We start from the raw sequence: 25,626 nt of genomic DNA, 5'->3' as shown, positions 1-25,626 counted from the left end.
CATTGAGCACATCTCTACGGAGTGTTGTTGCAGGAAAGCAGCACCCATCATTTGGGACCCCCCGCCCCACCACTCTGTTCTCACTGCTGCCTTTAGGAAGAAGGTACGGGAGACTCAGGCCTCACAGCACCAGGTTCAGAAACAGTTATTAACCCTCAGCTATCAGGCTCTTGTACCAGAGGGGATAACTTCACTCAACTTCACTTGCCCCTTCGCTGAAATGTTCCCACAACCAACGGACTCACTTTCAAGGATTCTTCATCTCATGTTCTCCATATTTATTGCTCATTTATTATTATTACTTCATCTTTCTTTCTGTATTTGCACAGTTTGTTATCTTTTGCACACCGGTTGCTTGCCTAGTTGTTGCGATCTTTCTTTGATTCTATTAAGGTTATTAGATTTATTGAGTATGTCCATAACAAAATGAACCTCAGGGTTGTATATGGTGATATATATGTACCTTAATAATAAGCTTACTTGAACTTTGAACATTAATGTTCTGTGCAAACCTTAGGCAAACACAGGAGGGACATTCTGACACAACAACCTGCTTATCACCTCCCTTTTCTTGACACGGTCAGTATTTCCAGCCTGATTCCCAGTGATAAGAGTTACTGACATCAATTTTTTAAAAAAACATCCAGTCATTAAAATTTGCAAAGCCTCGATAATCATGAGCTCTGTAAGTTGCATTATGAAGTGGGTGAGAAATTTGTGTGAAGTCAAGGAAAGGGTTTGTAATAACCAAATAATTATATAACAATTACAGCACGGAAACAGGCCATCGCGGCCCTTCTAGTCCGTGCCGAACGCTTACTCTCACATAGTCCCACCGACCTGCACTCAGCCCATAACCCTCCATTCCTTTTCTGCCCATATAGCTATCCAATTTTACTTTAAATGACAATATCGAACCTGTCTCTACCACTTCTGCTGGAAGCTCGTTCCACACAGCTACCACTCTCTGAGTAAAGAAGTTCCCCCTCATGTTACCCCTAAACTTTTGCCCTTTAACTCTCAACACATGTCCTCTTGTTTGAATCTCCCCCACTCTCAATGGAAAAAGCCTATCCACATCAACTCTATCTATCCCCCTCATAATTTTAAATACCTCTATTAAGTCCCCCCTCAACCTTCTGTGCTCCAAAGAATAAAGACCCAACTTGTTCAACCTTTCTCTGTAACTTAGCTGCTGAAATCCAGGTATCATTCTAGTAAATCTTCTTTGTACTCTCTCGATTTTGTTGACATCTTTCCCATAATTGGGTAATAGTTGGAGGAAGGAGGGCTGAGGGAGAGTGGAAAGGGTCAGGTGACACTGAAAAAGAGATTCAGGAATGGAAGGATCAAAAGTGAGAGGGGCAAGAGCCGTGTATGTGGAGGATGCTGGGAGAGGACAGGAGGCAAAATCATCCATGTTGATACCAACCATACATGCATGAGGATAGAAATGAATAAGTGCCTATAAGTTTGCCCTGCTAGGTGTGAGTGCAACAGTGTGTGATCTATACAGTAGTTGTCCTGAATCTAAACCCTACTGTATCAGGTCCATGTGCGTTGACTACCCCAGTTCAAATTTGTCACACACAGACAACTTCAAATCCACAATATGAAGTTCACAATCTGAAATGTCAGGGCAGGGCCAGCAGCAACGGACGTGAACAATGCTCCACTATCCTACCATGGGATCTCAGACACTTTGACAATGGCATTGCAGTGTTGAATGAGCAGGAAAGGACTCATAGAGCAAGAGGGGACAACAGCTCTGTCATCATGGGATCAGTTTTGCTGCCAAGAAACAGCATGTTTAAATTATTACCCTACGCCTCCTGTAGGATAACTGAATGCCTTATGACCCTTAGGCTCACTTCAACATAGAACTAACATGTTGGTACGTATGACCATCTGCGGAAACTGATGAAGTGGCTAAGAAAGACTTTGAAGAAGCTTTAGCTCTAGGGCAGTTTCAATCCCTGGGTTGAAGAAGAATGATCTGCACAGAGGGACTCATTCCAAAAGAGTTCTCCCCCTGACAAAATGCTTAAAGCACAGTCTTATTGTGGTACACACACTGGACAACTTCATGCCAAAGAAGCAACTTTATTTCGAACGTCAAAACTGTTATGTATCTACAGAAGCTTTTACAGCCCATACGACATGACAGGAACACTATACACAAAGCACCGGAAGTAAAAGGAACAGAAGTAAACCCCCCCCCATTATCCTAATTAGTATTAACTTATTTTTAATAATGCTCACATTACAACACTTCTCCTCCTTTAAAATCTAACATTCCCCAATTGTAAAAACTAGGAAATAAAAACAGTGGTGTTATTAACTTGCGTACCCCTGAAAACTTATACTAGTATCTGAGCAACAGTTTATCAATACAAAACATCTGGAAAACATGACAGATTCAACATTCAATCTAACAACAACAAAAAAAACCTGTCCCGTCAAAGATTCAGTCTGTCAGGAGGTTTGTGAGTGCACTGTGATCTGCAAACTACCCCCAGTGACCCAGCAGGCACCGCTGGTGAGGGTGTTTTGGGTGGATCTGGTTTTGGGGGCATGAGAGGGGTCTGTGTGTCTGCGTGAGACTATCCATCCTCCTCAGGGGACCCCGAACCCTCTGCCAGCATCTCGCCCTCTGGCAAAGTCACTGGTGGACATGCTTCCACTGTAGTCTGACTCACAAATGGAAACTCCATGGAACTGTCTGCCTCTGAGCCAGTATCATGACGCAGGCGCACATGGTCCTGATGTCTGTGGAAAACAGGCCCATCAGCCAGCTTAACAACATAGGAGACGGGGACCACTCTGCTTGAGAATAACCCCATGTGATTGTTTCTCATATAGACATTGTCATCCGGTTTTAACTGCATGTTGATCATGTCCCTCCTTCTGCTTTTCCTGCTTTCTCTCCACTTTTGCCTTCATGTCTGGACGCCGCAGGTCCAATCTTGACTTGGGCCTATGCTCCATCAGCATCTCTGCTGGAGTGTGGGCAGTTGGAGTCTGTGGCGTGAGGTGGTATTTAAACAGGAAATGTGAAAGCTGAATGCTAAGAGAGTCCCCCGTCATCTGCTCCAGGCCTTCCTTCACTGTCTGAACAGCCGGCTCAGCCAAACCCTTGGAGGCTGGGTGGAAAGGGGCTGTCCGAATGTGACGAATGCCATTCTGTTGCATGAACTCACTGAACAGCTCACTGGTGAACATCGGGCCACTATCAGTGACCAGAGTGTCAGGCAACCCGTGGACTTCAAACACTTGCCTGAGTGCGTCTGTGGTTGAAGGGGCTGTGATGTTGCTCATGATGTGAGCTTCGATCCATTTAGAATGCGCATCTACCATGACAAGAAACATCTGCCCCATAAAAGGGCCAGCAAAGTCCAAATGTAGCCTAGACCAAGGGTGGCCTGGTCACTCCCATGGGTGCAAAGGAGCTGGTGCAGTCATATTCTGATCAGTGTGACATTGCGTGCATGATTTTACCTTGTTCTCCAGATCCTGATCCATTCTTGGCCACCAAACGTAGGATCTTGCAAGACTTTTCATTCCAGACACCCCTGGATGAGTCTCATGAATTTCCTCCACAATCTGTGAACAGCCAGGGGGAGGCACAATGACCCTCGCCCCCCCAGAAAATGCAGCCATCCTGCAGACTGAGTTCTGTCTTGCGATGGCATAAGGCCTCAGTTCCTCTCCTTCCACGACTCTGGGCCAGCCTTGTAAAAGAAAAGTCTTGACTTGGGACAGGACTGGCTCCCTCTCTGTCCACTGCCTGATCTGGGTCGCCTTTACAGGTGTCTCTGACAGCCTCTCCAATGAAAACACAGTCTCTGGAGGCACATATGTAGTGACAGGTGTCTCAGGTAAAGGTAGTCGACTCAGTGCATCAGTGTCTGCATTATCCCCACCCACTCTGCACACTATAGTGTACTGGTAGGCTGACAGCGTAAGAGCCCAACGCTGTATCCTGGCTGAGGCTAGCGGTGGGATGCATCTAGTCTCACTGAACAGGCTCATCAGTGGTTTATGGTTCATATAAATTGTAAATACGCATCCATAAAGGTACTGATGAAAGCGTTTGACCACAAAAACAATGGCCAGACCTTCTTTGTCTAGCTGTGAATATCCCTTCTCAGCAGCTGTCAGGGTACGTGAAGCTAAACCAATAGGCCTCTCTGAGCGGTCCTCCATTACGTGTGAGAGAACTACCCCGACTCCATAGGGCGAGGCATCGCATGCCAGGGTGATCTCCTTGTCTGGGCCACAGTGAACAAGCAGCTTTGCTGAGTGGAGGAGTTCTTTCACTTCCCTGAAAGCTTTCCCCTGCTCTTCACCCGATTGCCACTTAGTGTCATTGTGAAGCAGCTTATACAGTGGGGTCAAAACCATTGAGAGGTCAGGAAGAAACTTGCCATAATAAATCACCATGCCCAAAAATGTTCTAAGTTCAGTGACGGTCTTAGGGCTTGGGGCTTCCCTAATAGCTCTCACTTTGTCCTCCACAGGGCAAAGCCCCTCAGCTGTGATCTTGTGTCCCAGGAAAGTCACAGTCGATGCCAGGAACACACATCTTCCGTGTTTCAACCACAGCCCTGCATCTGAGAGCCTCTTCAGCACCCGTTCTAAATTAGCCAGATGCTCCACCTCCATAGCCCCCGGATCAAAATATGATCAAGGTACACTGCTACGTGCAGAATCCCCTGCAGCAAAGTGTCCATTGTCCTTTGGAATATGGCAGGGCTGGACGCCACTCCAAACACCAGGCGATTGTACTTGAATAATCCCTTGTGCATATTAATTGTGACGTACTCCTTTGAATCCTCGTCGAGCAGCAGCTGTTGGTAGGTGTGGCTCATGTCCAACTTTGTGAACAGATTACCCCCTGACAGGGTCGGAAACAGGTCATCCACCCGTGGCAATGGGTACTCCTCCAGCCTAGAGACCTGATTCACCATAAACTTATAATCCCCACATATCCTCACCGTTTTGACTGCCTTCAAAACTGGAACAATGGGAGCTGCCCAACTTGAAAACTGGACGGGCTCAATAATGCCCAGCCTCTGTAGACATTCCAGCTCCCCCTCGACTTTGCCTTTCATGGCATAGGGCACCGACCTGGGCTTAAAAAAACATGGTGTAGCCTCAGGGTTGACATTGAGTTCCACTGTCACACCCTTCAGTGTTCCCAGCTCGTCCCTGAAAACGTCACTATACCACTGCAGAATGTCCTCCGTCATGTGTGCATACTTAATTTCATGCCAGTTTAGCCGGATTTTGCGAAGCCAATCGCGACCCAAAAGACTGGGCCCCCTGCGCTTACTTATCACTAGCCTGGCTTCAGCCTTCTGACCCCCGGCTGAAATGTCCACATATAACACCCCTAAATGAGGTATGGGCTGCCCCGTCTAGGTCCTGAGTGTGAGCTTTGATGGTCTAATGGGAGGCAGGTTGGACCCCCATGTCCTCCTGTAGGTCTCCTCACTAACGACCGATACAGTAACCCCTGAGTCAATCTCAAACTTAATGTCCTTTCCCCTGACAGTGACTGTAGCATAATATGGTTCAGGTGGCTCCTGATCTGTTTCCACTGCAAACATGTTGTAGGCACACGCTGCCTCTTCATCTGCTTCTTCTAGATGGTGTGTGGCTGCCTGAGCCCGTTGAGCTTTCTCCTGCCCAGGCTTAATCTTACCCTTTGAACTTCTGCACTTTTTAGCTAAATATCCCTTTTTGCTACAAGCATGGCAGACAGTGTCTTTGAATTTGCAATCATTTGCATAGTGCGTCCCTCCACACCGGAAACATTCCACCCGCTTTGCCTGTTTACCAGTCTCCCTCCTGACTTGGTGTACCGTAGCCGACTGCGATCCCCCATGTCCATTCTGGATATCCTTGACATTCTTAGCAGCCACCTCCATGCCTTGGGCAATCTCTAAGGCTTTCTTGAAAGTCAATGGTGGGGTTTCCCCTAACAGGCAGTGTTGTACGCCGTCACTATTAATGCCGCATACCAATCTATCACGCAGCATGTCTTCCAACACCACTCCGAAATTGCAATGCTCTGACAGCTGCTGAAGCTCGGCCATGAAATTGGCCACGGACTGACCTGGCTTCCTGAAACGGCTGTGAAACTTACACCGTTGGACTATCACAGAAGGTTTCGGATTGTAGTGGTTCCCGCCGAGCTTGACCTGTTCGTCATATGGAATGTCCCCCGGTTTCCGTGGTGTGGCTAAACTCTTTATTAGCTTGTAAGTCTTTGCCCCACACACACTCAGGAGAATAGAGCGCTTCTTAGCCTCCTCAGTAATTCCATTAGCACAGAGAAAGTGTCCCAACCTTTCCTCATACTCCGACCAGTCCTCCGTTACCTCCACAAATTCACTGATAGTCTCAAACGTAGCCATCTGAATGTGAGGCTCCTTAACGACGCTGCTGCTCCCGTTCGAAATGCACCGACACATCCACAAAACCAGTTCACCTCGTCGCCAAAAATATGTGGTAACTTCTGCTTTGAAAAAGGCACACTCGACAACTTCATGCCAAAGAAACAACTTTATCTCGAATGTCAAAACCATTATGTGTATACAGAGGCTTTCACAACCCGTACAACACGGCAGGGACACTATATACAAAGCACTGGAAGTAAAAAGAACGGAAGTAAACCCCCCATTATCCTAATTAGCATTAACTTACTTTTAATAATGCTCACATTACAACACTTATCATAACCAGCACTGTTCACCAGAAAATCAAGATCAGGACCTCATGGCAACACCCCCAAATTAAGCACTGATACCTGTTAGACAACATAACAACATAAAAAATAAAAGCTGGAGTTATTATTTAATTTGTTCCGTACAACATCATGAGCCAAAGGGCCTGTTCCCAAGCTGTACTGTTCTATGATCTATGAGTAGGCCACTTGGATTGTGGCCAATCTTCCAGGTAAATGTTTTCTGGCACTGTGTATTTCTCCAGGCAACCATACCCAGCAATGAAGCCCTGGGTAGTTCAGATAGTTCTGATAGGCAGGCCACTTGGTTTGCAGGCATGACACCAGACTTCAAAAGCAGATGGTTTCGTCCAGGTCCCCTCACAATAAGAGACTATTGAGTGAATTAAAGGAAAAATTCAAGGATGTTTTCAAGACCCTGAAAGAGTGTGACATCACCATCCGTTAACAGGGAGACTTGTTTTATGATAGCTTAAGAAGGAGTAGGAGCATTAGGGATGCCAGTAACAACCTTGACTCTAACGTTGGAAGCACACAGAAGCCAAGCATAAACAATAGGTGGAGTCCAAGATCCCCACCAATTTGTCCCATCAGGTACCTCCTGTCCCAAATGTGGCAGTCAGTGCCTCCTGCATTAGAGTCTTTACCTACCTCACACCCACAGAACTGGAGTGGAAGCAAGATCTAAGGAGGAGATGAAAAACAAACGCATCAAAGAAGTAACATTTATGGGAACTAAGAATGATTCACAAGTTCTTAAATGATAGGATCATAGTTAATTATCTTCCCAGTCTGTTTCATATTAATGGCAGTTACTTGACCACAAATGAACAACATTGCTGTATGTTGTAGTAATTACTGCAATAATCAGCGCTAAATTCCTGGATTGTTGCATGTAAGTATGAGAATATTTATCGATCTATCTCTCTATCTATCTATCTATCCACCCATCTATTTGTTTATTTATTTAGTTTTAAAATTAAGCTATACTGCATGTATTGTAAATATCTACCTGTACGGGCTGGAGTAGCTCCACAATCTTCTTGTCTTGAGCATCGACAATAAAGTTCTATTCTGTTCTGTAATTCTAACAGCCTAAATTTATATTGCCTGATGCTCCAATAATACTCTTTCCTTTTCTTCTCAGGCTATAGGTGAATTTATTCTTGTGGAACAGAATGTGAAAATAAAGAAGAAAGGAGTTATATACAGTCTGAATGAGGGCTATGCCAAATACTTTGATCCTGCACTCACGGAATACATCCAGAGGAAAAAATTTCCTGAGGTATGGACTTAGTTCAGTAAAAGGAAACACCACCAATCTTTTTGAAATTCAGATGTAACAGATTCAAGTGACTTTCATTAAGAGACAAAAATGGGTGAAGAATGTCTCTCAAATTCTTGAAAACATACTTTGATTTTTAAATCTTTTTTGTAAGTCAACTTGTTTAAGAAATTAAAGCTATTAGTGGAATTAGAGGAATGAAACACACTTTGATACAATCATCCAAAATCTGTCACGGTGCAACGTGCATAGACTTAGAGGTTCCTCCTACTCTGAAGGAGGCAGAAGATCCTTCCTTACTGTTTGATGCATAGCTTGGTACATCAAGACATATTAGAAATATGGATGCCTATCTCACATTCATCTTTTAAAGTTAAGTACAGCTAGTCTGCAGAAAATTTAAATCCATATTACCAAAATTCACCAATAAAATCAAAGTTTATTTTGAATGGGGCATTTTCAACCAAACTTGAAGCCAATGTCTAATCTACTACTGCATGTTCAATTGACAAATTATTACTTCGGTGGAAATGCTCCAACCAATGTCATTAGTATCCCATTTGTTTCCTACTGGGTCAGATATGGTAATACAGTTGACACTCATGAACAAGGATTATATGGTAAACCAAAATTACAGAGCAGCACAGTATCACGATGGTGTAGCGGTTAGCATATCACGTTACAGTACCTGCGATCACTGATTGAGGTTCAATTCCTGCCTCTGCCTGTAAGGAATTTGTATATTCTCCTTTGTAACCATTGGACTTCCTCCAATTCCCTCCCACTTTTCAAAGAGCTAAGGTTAAATTTAGTGTGTTGTGGGTGTGCCATGTTGTCAATGGAAGCATGGCGATGCTTGTGGCCTGCTCAGCACAATCCTTGCGGATTTGATTTGTTGCAAATAACGCAGGTCTCTGTATGTTTCAATGTACATGTGACAAATAAAGCTGATCTCTTGCAGATACTGGATGAAGACACCGGCAAAATAGTGCAATTATCAGACCATTTTTTTTTATTAGGTGAGGCATTGTGGAATGATGTGGACTGGCAAATGAGCAAAAACTATTTGACATGCAGGATTTTATGTTTAAGGAAGGTGCCCGCAGGTGGAGGTGGAAATGTAGCAGTATTGCTGGGGCTGGTATCCTGGATGCACAAAGCAATCCCAGTGTATGACAATGGCAGCGTGGCTTTCTTCTTCTTGCCAAATGGGTTTGGCAGGAAACTAACAGATGACATGAGTGCAAAATACAGGAATCCCGCATGTTACTTGAGCAGGAAGAATGCCAGTCCCTGAAGAACTTAACTACCATCAATGACAATAAGAGGAATAAGTTGCAGTGGTAAAGGAAAGTAGGCGGAGTTACTACCCAGACCCAGCAGGACCTGACCGGTTGAATGGTCTGTTTCTGTGTACCGTCTCTGTATTCACAGATGATAGTGTTGTACGGTTCCTTCAGGTTGTTATAACTGCGGATGGTACCGGGGATTAAATGTTCCCAATTAGCGTGTATCTCAAATAGCCTCTGAAAACCAAGTCCACCTCCTAGTTTTCATGTATGGCTTAGCTACTAAAGTCTGGCGGAACTGTTTCTATTGACAGCAGAAGGGGCAAAGGCGCGTTACTGGCAGTCACTTCGGGCAGATGGGGCTCATCAGCTGTGATTGGCAGCTCATCTAGGAGAAGGAAAACTCTGATCTCAAACCTCCACTTCTGGGGGCTATACCGACTCATGGGGAAGGCTTCGGGAGTAAACCCTGAGAGAAAAATCTGGAGCTAGAGTCCCTAAGCCAGTCCTTACGGTGAGCTCAATGCTGACTCCCGCGATGCCGCTGGGGCCAAACTCTATCGGTCTCTGCTGTCCCACTGGATTCATCATCTGTGTGGAGAGGGGGAGCCGGCTGCATGGGCAACGGCTTGCTCTCCATGTCGTGCTGCCCTGGCTTGCATATCACGTGGACAGCTGGGAAGCAATGTCCCTGGTCGACCCCGACCAGCGGAGAATGTTGTACAGAACATGGCAGGTTACATTGACTGCAGCTAGCCCTCAATAAAATAAGCCCACGGAGATACTGCTTAAGAAGTCCTGAAGTGAGTTTGATGGTATTCTTTGCACTTGCCTATTTCCTAATCTACAGTCAGCTGGCACTATTGTCATTTACTCCAAGCAATAGCCCAATTTTATTGACTTTATTTTGTACTATCTTGCTGAAAAACAAACTTTAAGAGCATAAGCAGACTATTCATTTAGTGCACTGTTTATTGGGCAGTCTGATCTTGGAACGATCTGAACGTGCAGCTAGTTTGGAGCTATTGACTGACGTTGCTCAACTGTCACGAGTTTAACTGGTGAGATTAGATTTTTTCTTAAAGAATGAATTACTGTTTGCATGGAGCTTGCATGCTCTTCTATTTCCTGTCACATCCCAAAGCTCCAGATTGGATGCAATTCTGAATGCTCATCAAAAGCAAAACCAGTCTCATGACAAATATCTTTGCCCCCACTAAATCTCTTCAGAGGACCTTGACATTTTGCCTGAACTAAGATGTTGTAAGTATGGGTTAACCTCCAGTGCCTGACTTACACAACATTTGTTCCTTTGTGTCCCTTCGCTATGATTGTCAGGATGGTTGTGTGTCTATGGTGCATTTTTCTTTTACTGAGATACAGCGCAGCGTTCTTACAGAAACATCTGCATGATGCTAAGCTGGGGCACATCATCGGTGATGTTACCTGGGGTCATCAGGTGTTTCGGGTCTTTCAACATCATACACCCTCACTCAGGTGTTGACTGGGGTTGATCAGACTCCGGCCTGTGCCCTAGCAGCAACCCACAAATCTGCCCTCTTTATCCAGAGCCATCTTGACACTTTCTCTGCTGCATCTGTGGTGGTAGCAATGGCTCTCCTTCTTCTCTCTCCCGTGATTCCAAGTGCAGTGTGTATTTTGCAGAGCGACTGGCCTGCAAGGCCACGACACTCGACCTCCACTGGCCAACACTTTGCTGTTTGGCAGTTGTTCTTCAGATCTTCATACTTGGCTCGTAAACCTCCTCCATGCGTTCTTCCCACGGCACGGTAAGCTCAAGTGTAGGAACGTGCTTCAGTGAGTCGGACCACAACACAATGTCGGGCCGCAGTGTAGTCTCTGTGATGTGGGGAGGAAACTGCAGCTGTTTTCCCAGGTCTGCTTTTAGCTTCCAGTCCTGCGCAGTGAAGAGCAACCTGGTTGCTTTCTGGTGTTCTGTTGGTCTTTTCCCCTCTTTGACAAAGCAGATGGTATTCTTGACCGGACTTGTTTTCCAGCAGATGTTAAGGGTGCAGCAGATTGTCTCAGCAATTGTCCAGAGGACTTGGTCATGCTGCCACCGATAACGGCTATCGGCAAGAGCTCTGGAGCAGCAGCTCAGAATATGCTCTAGCGTACTGGTCTTCTCACAGAGAGGGCAACCTGCAAGGCCCCAGCAGTGCAGGTTGGATGGGCTAGGAAGGACGTCATAAACAGCCTGGATAAGGAACTTGATGTGGTGTGAATCCACCTTCCAGAGATCGTTCCACGTGATCTTTCGCTCGATCACCTGCTCTCATCTGGTCCAGGCTCCTTGCTGTTTCATTGCCACTGCTCTGCTGGTCCTCTCCTCCTTCACAGCTTACCCTTACTTCATTCTGGACCAGTTCTTGTCGCTCTTTCCCTTGTACTTGGTCAAAATGGGGGACCTCAAGGCTTCCAAGTCCAACTCTTCCCATGGCGACTGCCCCCACCAGCACTTTGTGGCGCAGTCACATCTCACCTTCTTCCACTGCAGCTTCTGCTCTCCACTCTCTTCCAGTTCTCACTGCCACGCCTGCTCCGGCACCCTTTGGATCTGAAGATTCCCAGAACTGCAGCACCTCTCTTGCTCGCAAAACCTTGAACTCCTCCTCGATGGGTTTCAGGGGGAGCCTCGGTTTGCAGTTATCCCCGTACAGAGCAATGCTGCTGATGTTCCTTGGTAAACCCAGCCATCTTCGCAGGAACCGGCTGACTACCCTCTCTAATTCAGCAACAGTGGAAACTGGAAACTGATAGAGAAGCAGTGATCAGAGGATTCTTGGTAGAATTCCGTGCTGGTAAATCCGTGCCTTAAACTACCCTGGAAGGCCAGTCCTGTCAACCTCTTGCAACCATTGTTCAAACTCCCCACAGGTGTTTCCTATTGCCGCCTTATCTCTGAGTGTTGCATCAAACATCTTCCCGAGACTTTTAACAGGGTTCCCTGTGATGGTAGGAATTGGAATGTCCTCAATAGAGAAACAAAATTTCTCCTGTGCTCTCCCCTTCTTCAATACTACAGATCTTGATTTTGCAGGCTTAAAAGACATCCTTGCCCACCTCATCAACCTTTCCTGCCCCTTAAGAATCCACCTAGCACCAAGCACTGACTCCATAGTGATGGTCAGATCATTCACGAAGGCTCGTATTGGTGGTTGGTGGATCCCAGATCTTGATTTCAGGCCTCGACACTCTGGCTCTGCAGATTTTACCAGCATGTTCATTGCCAGGGCGAAAAGGGTGACTGAGATGGTGCAGCCTGTGATGATACCAGTCTCCAGCCTGCACCAGTCTGGTGTTATTGGCCCTGTTCAGACTCTCAGGTGGAACTCGTTGTAGTGGTCCATAAGGAGGCTTCTGATTCCTTCAGAAACATGGTGCCTCTTCAGAGCGTCTTCAACAGCCGTGTGGGGGATTGACCCACAGGCATTGGCCAAATCCAACCACAAAACCACTAAGTCACCCTTATTCTCTCTGGCCTCTCTCAGGAACTGTGTGATGACCCCAGTGTGCTCCAAGCAGCCTGGTACCCTCGGAACATCACCCTTCTGGACGGAGGTGTCGATGTAATTGTTCCTCAGGAAGTACTCTGTTAGGTGCTTTGCCACCACGCTGAAGAAGATCTTCCCTTCAACACACAGCAAGGATATTATCCTAAACTGGCTGATGTTCTCGGAGTTCTCTTCGTTTGGAATCCACACTCCGTTTGCATACTTCCATTGCTTGAGCACTTCGCCTCTCTTCCAGACGACCTTGAGGATTCTCCACAGCCACCGGAGAAGCTGGGGGCAGCGTTTGTAGATGCTGTAGGTGGTGCCACTTGGACCAGGAGCTGAGAGGGGGAGGCGGCTGCATGGGCAACGGCTTGCTCTCCATGTCGCGCTGCCCTGGCTTGCGCATCATGTGGACAGCTGGGAAGTAATGTCCCGACCAGTGGAGAATGTTGTACAGAATATGGCAGGCTACATTGACTGCAGCTAGCCCTCAATAAAATAAGACCAAGGAGATACTGCTTAAGAAGTCCTGAAGTGAGTTTGATGGTATTCTTTGCACTTGCCTATTTCCTAACCTACAGTCAGCTGGCACTATTCTCATTTACTCCAAGCAATAGCCCAGTTCTATTGACTTTATTTTGTACCAACTTGCTGGAAAACAAACTTTAAGAGCACAAGCGGACTATGCATTTAGTGCACTGTTTATTGGGCAGTCTGATCTTTGAACGATCTGAACGTGTAGCTAGTTTGGAGCTATTGACTGACGTTGCTCAACATTCACGAGTTTAACTGGTGAGATTAGATTTCTCTTAAAGAATGAATTACTGTTTGCATGGAGCTTGCATGCTCTTCTATTTCCTGTCACATCCCAAAGCTCCAGATTGGATGCAATTCTGAATGCTCATCAAAAGCAAAACCAGTCTCATGACAAATATCTTTGCCCCCACTAATTCTCTTCAGAGGACCTTGACATTTTGCCTGAACTAAGATGTTGTAAGTATGGGTTAACCTCCAGTGTCTGACTTATACAACTTATACAACCTCCTGTCCCATGATCCTCTCGTATCCCCTTTTGCCTATCACCTGTCCAGCTCTCGGCTCTATCCCTCCCCCTCCTGTCTTCTCCTATCATTTTAGATCTCCCCCTCCCCCTCCAACTTTCAAATCCCTTACTCACTCTTCCTTCAGTTAGTCCTGACGAAGGGTCTCGGCCTGAAACGTCGACTGCACCTCTTCCTAGAGATGCTGCTTGGCCTGCTGCGTTCACCAGCAACTTTGATGTATGTTGCTTGAATTTCCAGCATCTGCAGAATTCCTGTTGTTTTTTTTATATACAACATTTGTTCCTTTGTGTCCCTTTGCTATGATTGTCAGGAGGTTGTGTGTCTATAGTGCATTTTTCTTTTACTGAGATACAGCATAGCATAGCATGGGTCCTTCCAACCCTCTGAGCCAGCAATCCTCCGATTTAATCCTAGGACAATTTACAATGACCAATTAACCAACTGGTACCTCTTTGGAATGTGGGAGGAAACTGGAGCACCCGGAGGAAACCCTTGCAGTGGCCGGGAGATTGGATAAACTCCTTACAGGCAGCAGCGGGAATTGAACCTTGGTTGCCGGTACTGTAAAGCGTTGTGCTAACCACTACACTACCATGCCACCCATATCAATGATGATCCTGATCTCCAACTTAATAAAGGTCAATGTTTCGTGATGGAGGAAATCTAGGCAACTTTAAAATTTCTTAATTTGGGGACATTTATCCTTTCAGATTTCCTTGTAATGTAGAAGAAGGCCACTCAGCCCATTGAATCTTTACTACTAACAGAGAAATCCCATTTCTGCACTATTTTCCTATATTGTTTTGTCCTTGAAGTTGTCCATTAACAGTTCTTCGATACCCCCATTCACTTAGTGTAGGAATAATCTAGGAATTAATTAACTTTAAAACTACTGGAGCTTTGGGATGTGACAGGAAATAGAAGAGCATGCAAACTCCATGCAAACAATAATTCATTCTTTAAAAGAAATGAAATGGTGTTAATATTGTGGAAACATAGTAAAAAGATAAAAAATTAATGTTAAATAAAATCCTAGCATGCCTGAGGTTTCTTCCCGCTTGTATAGTAAGTCAAAAAATAGCAGAAGTACTGCATAAGCAAGCTGTAAGATATTGAAATTGGTCCGATAATGAAGGTGTAGATTCAGATCACTTACTTGCTTGTAGCTGCACTTACCTCACTACTGTAGTTATTCAGGAAGAGAGGAGGAGATTCTATTTAAACACATAAATGTGGTTTCCATCACATTTCCAGTGAAGTAATTATTATAGAAAAGGAGTGTGTTCAATAAAATTCCTCGCACAAATCTCTATAAAATGCTGGTTAGATCAAGCTAACCAAATTTGTCACCAAACTTAAGCGTAGCCTAACAGTTGGTGCAGCAGAAATTTCCTAGAAATGGTCAACGGGATTAAAGGCTTCAACTGGCTGTTGAAATTTCAGAAATTAGGCTTGTCTTTTATTAGAATGGAAACTATTAAGGGGAAATTAGATGGAGGTTTTAAAGATATGGAGATTCCATTGGCAGAATGGGTGGTATGGCCAGAACACAGATTTGAAATAATTATAACAAAAAAAAGGTAAAATAAGAAAATTAAAGAAGGAGCAGGTGGTTATGATCTGGAACATATTCTGAAACAAACTTGAAATTAATGGCAGCAGACTAAAGTGCCATAGTTTGCAGAACGTCCTGGCAATTCTACACAAAACATAGGTCAAATCATTGCCTAATCTCCAATTCAGCAATCACGTACAAACATGCAAACCCAGCATACACTGCCTGTTCAAAGTTGGTGATTTCCAAATACAGCTTCAACTTTAGATTCCACGAGAGCGTAAAACAATAAGACATAAGAGCAGAATTAGACTATTCAGCAAATTGAGTCTGTTCCACCATTCCATCATGGCTAATTATTATTGCTCTCAATCCCATTCTCCTGATTACTTTTAACACCCTTAAGAACCTATTAACCTTTGCCTTAAGTATGCTCAGTGACTTCGCCTCCGTATCTGTCAGTGGCAATGAATTCCACAGATTGCCTACCCTCTGGCTAAATAAATTCCTCCTCATCTCTGTTCTAAATGGGTGTCCCTCTATTCTGAGTCTGTACACGCCAGTCTGACACGCCTACTATAACAATTTCTTCACGAACTTATAATATTTGATAGGTTTCAAAGAGTTCCCACGCCCATTCTTCAAATCTCCAGCAAGTGCAGGCCATGAGCTATCAAATGTTCCGCTTACATTAATATCTTCAGGACACTCTCCAATGCCAGCACAACCTTTCTTAGATAAGAGGCCCAAAACTACTCACAGACCAAGTGTGGTCTGGCCAATAATTTATAAAGCCGCAGCTTTGCATATTTGTTCTTATGTTCTTGTCCCTTCCATATGTTGTGACATTTGTTGTCTTTGCGGCAGCGTCTAAATGCAATACATAATAATATAAGAAAAAACATGAATTACAGTAAGTATATATATAAAATAGTTAAATTAAATAAGTAGTACAAAAATTTACACGAACATTTTGAGGGAGTGTTCATGGTCCAATATCCATTCAAGAATCAGATGGCAGAGAGAAGAAGCTGTTCTTGAATCGTTGTGTGTGTGCCTTCAGACTCCTGTACCTCCTTCTTGATGGTAGCAATGAGAAGAGGGCATGTCCTCTGTGATGAGGTACTTAATGAATGAAACAGCCTTTTTAAGCCATTGCTCCTTGAAGATACCCTGAGTACTACAGAGGCTAGTGCCCATGATGGTGCTGACTAAGTTCACAACTTTCTGCAGCTTCTTTTGATCCCGTGTAGTAGCTCCCCCCACCCCCCCCATACCAGACGGTGATGTAGCCTGTTAGAATGGTCTCCACGGTACATCCATAGAAATTTGTGAGTGAGCATTCATCCTTACAAGAACTTGTAGCATCCTCCATGACTTCTGCATGAACACCTCAGGCAATGTTTACTTTCCTGCTCTGGTCAGCCAGAAAAAGTGACCACTGCCTCTACTTCTATGGCTCAAGTTCTTTCAGGAAACTCTTGGTGGGCTGCCCAAGTTAATCCCAGGAGCATTACTAAATGCGGTAGATTGCGGTAATAGAACAGATCTCTTCGCGAGTTGTGGACTCACGGTCATACTGCAGAGCCACAATGTGTGGTTAATAGCTCCCCAAGTGAAAAGAAACTGTTAGTGTGAGATAGTAGGGTCCTACACGTCAACACATGAAGTGATTGATGTTCTTAAGGTTGAAGAATTCTCTTTCCTTCACACATCCGCACTCCAGTGATGTCATACAATAATTTATCATGCAGGAAGACAGTATGGCTAAAATTAAGAGTATTGATGAGGTGAATTATGTTTAGAAATATGGGGTTTGAGAACATTAAAGTTGGGAATCTGCTGTTAGAACTATATGCAAAATCTAATGCCTTCTTGCAAAATGGCTCCCTAAGTCCCCTCTTTATGAGAGCTGTGCAAGATGATATTATACTATTATTATTTAGTATGTATAATGATAAACTGTAAATAACTAGTTAACTTGTGATAAAACTAAACTGTATTGGGCATGTGTTGGTGCAAGAGGATGGGGTCTGTGCTTGATGCCAGGATGAACAAGAATGAAAAACTTACATAAAGTATAAAAGAAAATACTGCAGGTGCTGGAAATCTGAAATAAAAGCAGGAAATGCTGGAACATTTGGTAGATCGGGCAGCACCTGTGGAAAGAAAACGGAGCCAAACGTTAGTGTTTCAGACCTTCTGTCTGCCTGCCCCCAGTGTTATGACAGATGATGTCAGACCTGAAACTTTTGCTCTGTTTCACTTTCTATAGATGCTGTCTCACCTGCTGAGCACTTCCAGAATTTTCTGTTTCCACCTTTAACAAAGATCAACCGTCACAGAGGCATTATGAACACATTATGACCTCGTATCATATTATCGCCATTTTGTACCTGCCCTGCTGAGAACAATGCTGTGTTGGAGTCCTGTGGTGAGGGAACTGGCAGTCATTCACAATTGTACATGAGTGGTCATTCTGGGAAGTTTGGTGGCTATCACACCAGCAGTCTCTTTGTTCCTCCTTCAAAGTCTTCCATGATGATTCAGGTCACCAAAGTTTCAACAAAGATCACAGTGTGCTTTGTTCCACTGTTTAACTGACATCCCCTGCTTCCTTGTTGGTACAGGTAATTCTGCCTCAATTAAAACATTGCTCAGACATGCAGACAAATAACTCGAAAGTATTGAAAGGGAAATGAAAACGTCAAGCATCTGTTACCAGCCAGATTGTGCAGCCCCCTCACCCACCCACTAATGTTCTACACAGGCTGCAATGCATTTAAGAAATTATGCAGATGTTTTGAGTTAACACCAAATCTGAACTGCTGAGAGGGCTCAAGTCCCACGTCCCACTAACACAAGGTTGGCATGCTAACTTCTTCAGAATTGTCTCCTAAACGAAAAAGGTGGGAGAGGGGTTCCAGTGGCAAACTATTGCCTTTGAGTAAAAAATAGATATATTTAAACTTTATTTATGGAATAGTTACATAAATAAATGGAGTGGAGTTTGTAGTTCACCATTTTATAGAATTAAATCTATAATATAACTATTTTTATGCAGGATGGCTCTGCTCCATACAGTGCAAGGTATGTTGGATCTATGGTGGCAGATGTCCATCGTACCTTGAAGTATGGAGGAATCTTCATGTATCCTGCCAGTAAGAAAACTCCAAAAGGAAAGGTAGGTTTCACTCATTCAAAGTGTGTTATCCTGGGTGTCCAGTGTACTAAAAATATAAACACAGCACAAATAAACAGAAGTCTGTCTTTTAATCATTTTCAGAATTGGGTTTAACATCACTGGCATATGTCATGAAATTTGTTGTTTTGCATGCAGCACTACGTTGCAATACAGAATAATAAAAAAACTATAAATTACAATAAGATACATATATATATATATATAATTAAAATAAATAAGTAGAGCAAAAAGAGAGCAAAAACAAAGTGCAGGTTTATGTAATAAAACAGAATATTTGCAGCTTCCTGTAGCTCAGTTGACAAATGATTTCCAAGGAAAGAAAATGATTATCAATTTTTGCTCCGTGTCAAGGAGATGATCCGAGACAAGGCATCATTACTCTCCAGAGGGCTGTCAGAATCTGGCTGGCAATTCCCTGTTTAGCTAAAGCTCTGGGGCCTCCACTAGTCTGAAATCTGCCTACTTGGATCACAACAGGAACCTTCATAATTTCCACCCAGTGTGATTGCTTGCATTTTATGATGTACTGTATATTTACCCAGAGAGTCATGGAGGCAATTAAAACTTATTGTCATATTTTGGATGCCTGGCTGGACTGTCACTTACTGTATCTGCCAGTGGCAACTCTGAGTTGTCCAGCTGTGTTTGTGTCCCAGTGAACTATTTCTGAATGTGGTGATGCTGCAGCAGTTAGGTATGGTTGGTTTTACTCTACCTTGCTTCAGTAGTAGTTTCAGTTTTGACGAAGTATTTTTAATATAAATGATCTAACCCTACCATTGTCAGTTTGCAACCAAATAAGCCAGACAGAATCTTTTTTTCATCAGCTTCTACAGGAAAACACACCTCAAGATGCCAATCACAATAGATAATATTTTTTGCTATCCAACATAAAACTGCTGTTATTGACCGAGTACTGGCTATAAATCTAGCTGGGCTTTCTTAGATTTGACTATTAAGACCATAAGACATAGGAGCAGAATTAGGCCATTCAGCCCATCAAGTCTGCTCTGCCATTCCAACATCAATCTCATTCTCCTGCCTTCTCCCCTAACCTTTGACACCCTGACTAATCAGGAACCTATCAACCTGCGTTTTAAATATACTCAATGGCCTGGCCTCAACAGTAGTCTGCGGCAGTGAATTCCACAGATTCACTACCCTCTGGCTAAATAAGTTCTTACTCATCTCTGTTCTAAAGGGACATCCTTGTATTCTGAGATTGTGCCTTCTGGGCCTAGACCCACACAATACAGGAAACATCCCTGATAAGATCCAAAGGGATCCCCCCCTCATTTTTCTAAACTCCGCCGAGTACAGGCCAAGAGCCATCAAACGCTTCTCGTACCTGGAGACTTGCCACGGCGTGAATGTTAGGAGAAGGAGAAGGGCACAGCCAGTGCAGTGTACAACTGTGGCTGCTCCCCTCAATCATGAGTACACAACTTCATTGAAATGAACTGACTTTATTTCTTACATCCTTCACAAACATGAGGAGTAAAAATCTTTACGTTACGTCACATTAAATGTGCAATGTGCAATCATAGTAATTTATGATAAATAGAACAGTCAATGTAACACAGAAATACACCCAAATCAGTGTGAGTAAATCAGTCTGATGGCCTGGTGGAAGAAGCTGTCCCGGACCTTGTTGGTCCTGGCTTTTATGCTGCGGTACCGTTTCCAGGATGGTAGCAGCTGGAATAGATTGTGGTTGGCGTGACTTGGGTCCCCAGTGATCCTCTGGGCCCTTTTTACACACCTGTCTTTGTAAATGTCCTGAATCATGGGAGATTCACAATTGCAGATGTGCTGGGCTGTCCGCACTACTCTCTGTAGAGTCCTGCGATTAAGGGATTTAGGTAACATTGAGGGGGATGATCTGCCTTGCAGGAACCACAGTGACCGGGTCTCTGGCACTGAGTCTGGTGCTGTGGCTCAGAAGAGCAGAGAGGTGAAGAGGTCAACAGTGGTGATAGGAGATTCCATAGGAAGAGGAACAGAGATGAGGTTTTGTGGATGTGATAAAGACACCAGATGGTATGTTGACTCCCTAGTGCCAGGATCAAGGACGACTCGATTGGATCAATGGCATGCTCAAGGGTAAGGGTGAGCAGCCAGAAATCTTGGTACATATTGGCACCAATGACATAGGTAGACAAGGTGAGGAGGTCCTGATGAGAGATATTAGGGAGCTAGTTAGAAAGCTGAGAAATAGGACTTCCAAGGTAGTAATCTCTGGATTGCTGCCTGTGCCACATGCCAATGTGGGTAGGAATTGAATGATTTGGCAGGTGAATGCGTGGCTGATGAACTGGAGGATGGGGGATGGGAACTGGAGTGATAGGGCTGAAGATGAGGTAGTTGGTTTACAAACAGAGGCAATGTTTAGTAAGGAGAGCCTGATGATAGGATGAATTTGTAGTCAACAGGATGAGTTGCAACATAAAAGCTGGACAAAATTGAAAAGGGTGAATACGGAACAGAATGCGTGCAGTATACGGAATAAAGTAGATAATTGTGTAGCACAGTTACGGATTGGCATGTATGATGTAGGCATCACTGAATCATGGCGGAAAGAAGATTATAGCTGAAAGCTTAATGCCCAAGGATACACATTGTATCGAAAGAACAGGCAGGAAGGCAGAGGGGGTGGCGTGGCTCTGTTGGTAAAAAGTGAAATCAAATCATTAGAAAGAGGTGACGTGGAGCCGGAAGGTGTTGGATTATTGCAGGTAGAGCTCAGGAACTGAAAGGGTATAAAGACCCTAATGGGAGTTGTATACAGACCTCCAAACAGTAGTAAGGTTGTGGTATTTGTAGACCACAACCTTACTTCTACAAATACTACAGGAGATAGAAAATGCATGCCAAAAAGACAATGTTACAATAGTTGTGGGGGATTTCAATATGCAGGTAGATTGGGAAAATCAGGTTTGCGCTGGATTCCAAGAGTGGGGAATTTCTAGAATGCCTATGAGAGGGTTTTTTTTAGAGCAGCTCATGGTTGAACACACTAGCTATTCTGAATTGGGTGTTGTGCAATGAACTGGAGTTGATGAGAGAGCTTCAGGTAAAAAAGACTCAGGGGCAAGTGATCATCATATAATCAAATTCACCTCAAAATTAGAAAAGGAGAAGCTAAAGTCAGATGTATGAGCATTACAGTGGAGCAAAAGGGAATTATGGAGGCATGAGAGAGTAGACGGCCAGAATTGATTGGAAAAGAACACTGGCAGGGATGATGGCAGAGCAGCAATGGCTGGTACTTCTGGAAGCAATTTGGAAAGCACAGGATATATACATCGCAAAGAGGAAGAAGTATTCTCAAGGTAACATGACGCAACCGTGCTAACAAGAGAAGTCAAAGCCAACATAAAGCCAAAGAGAGGGCATATAATAGAACGAAAAATTAGTAGGAAGTTAGAGGATTGAGAAGCTTTTGAAAACCTACAGAAGGCAACTAAAAAAGTCATTAAGAAGGTAAGGATGGAATGCAAAAGTAAGCAAGTCAATAATATTAAAAAGGATATCAAAAGTTTCTTCGATACATAAAGTATAAAAAAGAGGCGAGAGTGGATATCAGACTGCTGGAAAACAATGCTGGAGAGGTAGTAATGGGGGACAAGGAATAAGTACTTTTGCATCAGTGTTCACTGTGGAAAACACTAGCAGTATGGGGAAAGCTCCATGTGTCAAGTGTCATGAAGTATGTGAAGTTACCGTTACCAGGGAGAAGGTTCTTGGGAAACTGAAAAGTCAGCTAGACCAGATGGACTACACCCTAGGGTTCTGAAAGGGGTGGCTGAAGATATTGTAGAGGCATTAGTAATGATCTTTAAAGAATCACTAGATTCTGGAATGGTTCTGGACAACTGGAAAATTGCAAATGTCACTCCAAGAAGGGAGAAAGGCAGAAGAAGGAAATTATAGATCAGCTAGTCTGACATCAATGGTTGGGAAGATGTTGGAGTCGATTGTTAAGGATGAGGTCTCAGAATACTTGGAGGCACACGATAAAATAGGCTGTAGTCAGCATGGTTTCCTCAAGAAAAATCTTGCCTGACAAATCTGTTGGAAATCTTTGAAGAAATAACAATTAGGCTAGATACAGGAGAATCAGTTAATGTTGTGTACTTGGATTTTCAGAAGGCCTTTGACAAGGTGCCACACATGAGGCTGCTTAACAAGCTACATGGTATTACAGGAAAGATTCCTGCATGGATAAAACATTGGTTGATTGGCAAGAAGCAGAGAATGGGAAGAAAGGGAGCCTTTTCTGGTTGGCTACCAGTGACTAGTGGTCTTCCATAAGGGTCTGTGTTGAGACCAAATCTTTTTACATTATATGCCAATGATTTGGATGATGGTATCGATGGCTTTGTTGCAAAGTTTGCAGACAATACAAAGATAGGTGGAGGGGCAGGTATTTCTGAGGAAGTAGAGAGGGTACAGAAGGAAAAAGGATCTAGTGCTTTCCCGGCACCTCTGACAAGTAATCTCTTCTCAGACATCCAGCCGGGTACAAATACTGATTTTAATCAATGTTTCAATGACAATCTCTGGCATCTTCATCAGAGATGATGTCTAGGCATGTCTAATCTGGTGGCATATAGACCCCTGTCGTCCATCCCTCCTGATTGGCTGGTTCTCACCAATCAGGTTTCTGTTGTCCCACCTTGTTTACAGTTCTTTTCTTAGAGCGAGACCTTCATCTTTGTTAAAATTCTTATTCTCTAGGCTTATCTCAATGGCTTCCTTCACCAGACGATCCCAAAAGCTACTGGCACAGCATAGTAGTTTTGTGCCATTGAAGTCAATCCTATGGCTATTGTAGCCAGCAAGGATCTTAAGAGACTTTGGACAAAGATGCATGAGAAGGCTTTGGGGAGTAGGATTAAGTAAGTCCCCAAGGCATTCTACACATGCATGAAGAACAGGAGGATGACTAAGGTGAAGCTAGGATCACTCAGGGATAGAGAAGGAATTTCTGGATTCCTGGAGGAATTCCTGTGCCTGGAGTTGAAGGAGGTAGGGGATATCCTAAATGAATACTTTGCTTCAGTGTTCACCAGTGAGAGGGATCTTGAAGAATGTGAGGTCAGCATAGAACAAACCAATGTACTAGGTGGGGCATGTTGAAGTTAAGAAAGAGGTAGGGTTGGAGTTTTAGAAAAACGATTTGTAGATACTGTAAGTCTCCAGATCCAAAAGGGCTACACCACAGATTATTACAGGAAGTGGGGGAAGAGATTGCTGGGGCATTGAAGATTATCTTTGCATCCTCACTAGCCACATGAATCATAGCAGAAGATTGGATGTTGGCAAATGTTGAACCTTTCGTAAGCTTTCATTTTCTTCTTAACTAGATTTTCTACATATTTTGTACACCATGGTTCTTTATCCTTTCCCTGCCTAAATGGAACATACCTATGCAGAACGCCATGCAAATGTTCCCTGAATATTTGCCACGTTTCTGCTGTGCATTTCCCTGAGAGCATCTGCTCCCAAGTTCCTGCTTAATAGCATCATTTTCTCCCCTACCCCAGTTAAATGCTTTCCCAAATTGTCTGCTCCTATCCTTCTCTAGTGCTATGGTGAAGCAAAAAGAGTTGTGCTCACTACCTCCAAAATGCTCTCCCACAGAGCGATCTGACACCTGATCAGGTTCATTTCCCAATACCAGATCAAGTACAGCCCCTCCTCTAGTTGGCTTGTCTACATACTGCGTCAGGAAACCTTCCTGAGCACACCTAACAAACTCCACCCCATCTAAACCCCTTACACTAAGGAGATGCCAATCAATATTCGGAAAATTAAAAACTTCCATCACAACAACCCTATTATTATTGCACCGTACCAGAATCTGCCTCCCTATCTGCTCCTCGATATCTCTGTTACTATTGGGGGGGGTCTATAAAAAAACACCCAGTAGAATTATTGCCCCTTTCCTGTTTCTGACTTCCACCCACACTGACAGTAGACCATCTCTCCATGACTTCCTCCTTTTCTGAAGCCGTGACACTATCCATAATTAGCAATGCCACATCCCCACTTCTTTTGCCTCCCTCTCTGCTCTTTTTGAAACATCTAAAGCCCGGCACACTCAGCAGCCATTCCTGCTCCTGAGACATCCAAGTCTCTGTAATGATCCACACTCTTAAGTTCATGTGCCTTGCTTATGATACTCCTTGCATCAAAATAGACACATCTCACACCATCAGGCTGAGTGCGTCTTTGCTCTAACATCTGCCTGTCCTTCCTCACAAACTCTCTACTTGTGCTCCAACCTCCCCATCCTCTGCCTCTTCACTTTGGTTCCCACCCCCCTGCAAATCTAGTTTAAACCCTCCCCAACAGCATAAGCAAACCTCCCTGCTAGGATATTGGTCCCCCTCGGATTCAAGTGCAACCTGTCCTTTTTGTACAGGTCACACCTGTCCCAGAAGAGGTCCCAGTGATCCAAAAATCTGAATCCCTGCCCCCTGCTCCAATCTTTCAGCCACGCATTTATCCTCCATGTCACTCTTGTTCAGGGAGGTAATGTTAAGGGACCAGGTGAGGTCATCGTGATGTGAACTTCCAGGAACCTTTCTGTTTTATACTGTTCTACGTTCTATGTTCTATGTTTGAAATTAGTTTTTTTTTAATCACAGCTTCGCCTTCTGTATGAGTGCAACCCAATGGCCTTTATCATGGAACAAGCTGGTGGCATAGCCACTACTGGAACCCAGCCAGTGCTTGACGTGAAGCCAGAATCTATTCATCAACGAGTTCCACTCATTATGGGATCACCTGATGATGTTGAGGAATTTCTCTCCTTTGTAAAGAAACACCAAACTTCTGCATGAACTGTCAAATCTTATCAGTTATGCATCTTATAAATCTGTCAAAAAGAGCTGGATGCTGTTTAATTAAAGGGAATTGTATTTAATATTGGCATAAGAAAATGACTTGTT

General features: G+C 44.0%; 1 protein-coding gene across 2 annotated transcripts in view; it reads left to right on the top strand.

Annotated features, from left to right (window-relative positions):
• The window catches only part of LOC134357372 (fructose-1,6-bisphosphatase isozyme 2-like), an 83,721-nt gene extending 58,095 nt beyond the window's left edge, over positions 1–25,626 (top strand). The window contains exons 4-6 of one of the 2 annotated variants that reach the window (XM_063068869.1): positions 7,899–8,036; positions 18,527–18,646; positions 25,324–25,626. In XM_063068869.1, coding sequence (XP_062924939.1) covers positions 7,899–8,036; positions 18,527–18,646; positions 25,324–25,518 — 453 coding nt within the window. In that variant the 3' untranslated portion in view covers positions 25,519–25,626. The remainder of the gene's footprint in view (positions 1–7,898; positions 8,037–18,526; positions 18,647–25,323) is intronic. The other variant, XM_063068868.1, reaches the window with a different exon arrangement.

The sequence above is a fragment of the Mobula hypostoma genome, chromosome 16, assembly GCF_963921235.1.
Source record: "Mobula hypostoma chromosome 16, sMobHyp1.1, whole genome shotgun sequence".
Classification (NCBI taxonomy): domain Eukaryota; kingdom Metazoa; phylum Chordata; class Chondrichthyes; order Myliobatiformes; family Myliobatidae; genus Mobula; species Mobula hypostoma.
Note: the sequence above shows the minus strand (reverse complement) of the source record. Positions and strands in the feature narration are given on the sequence as shown.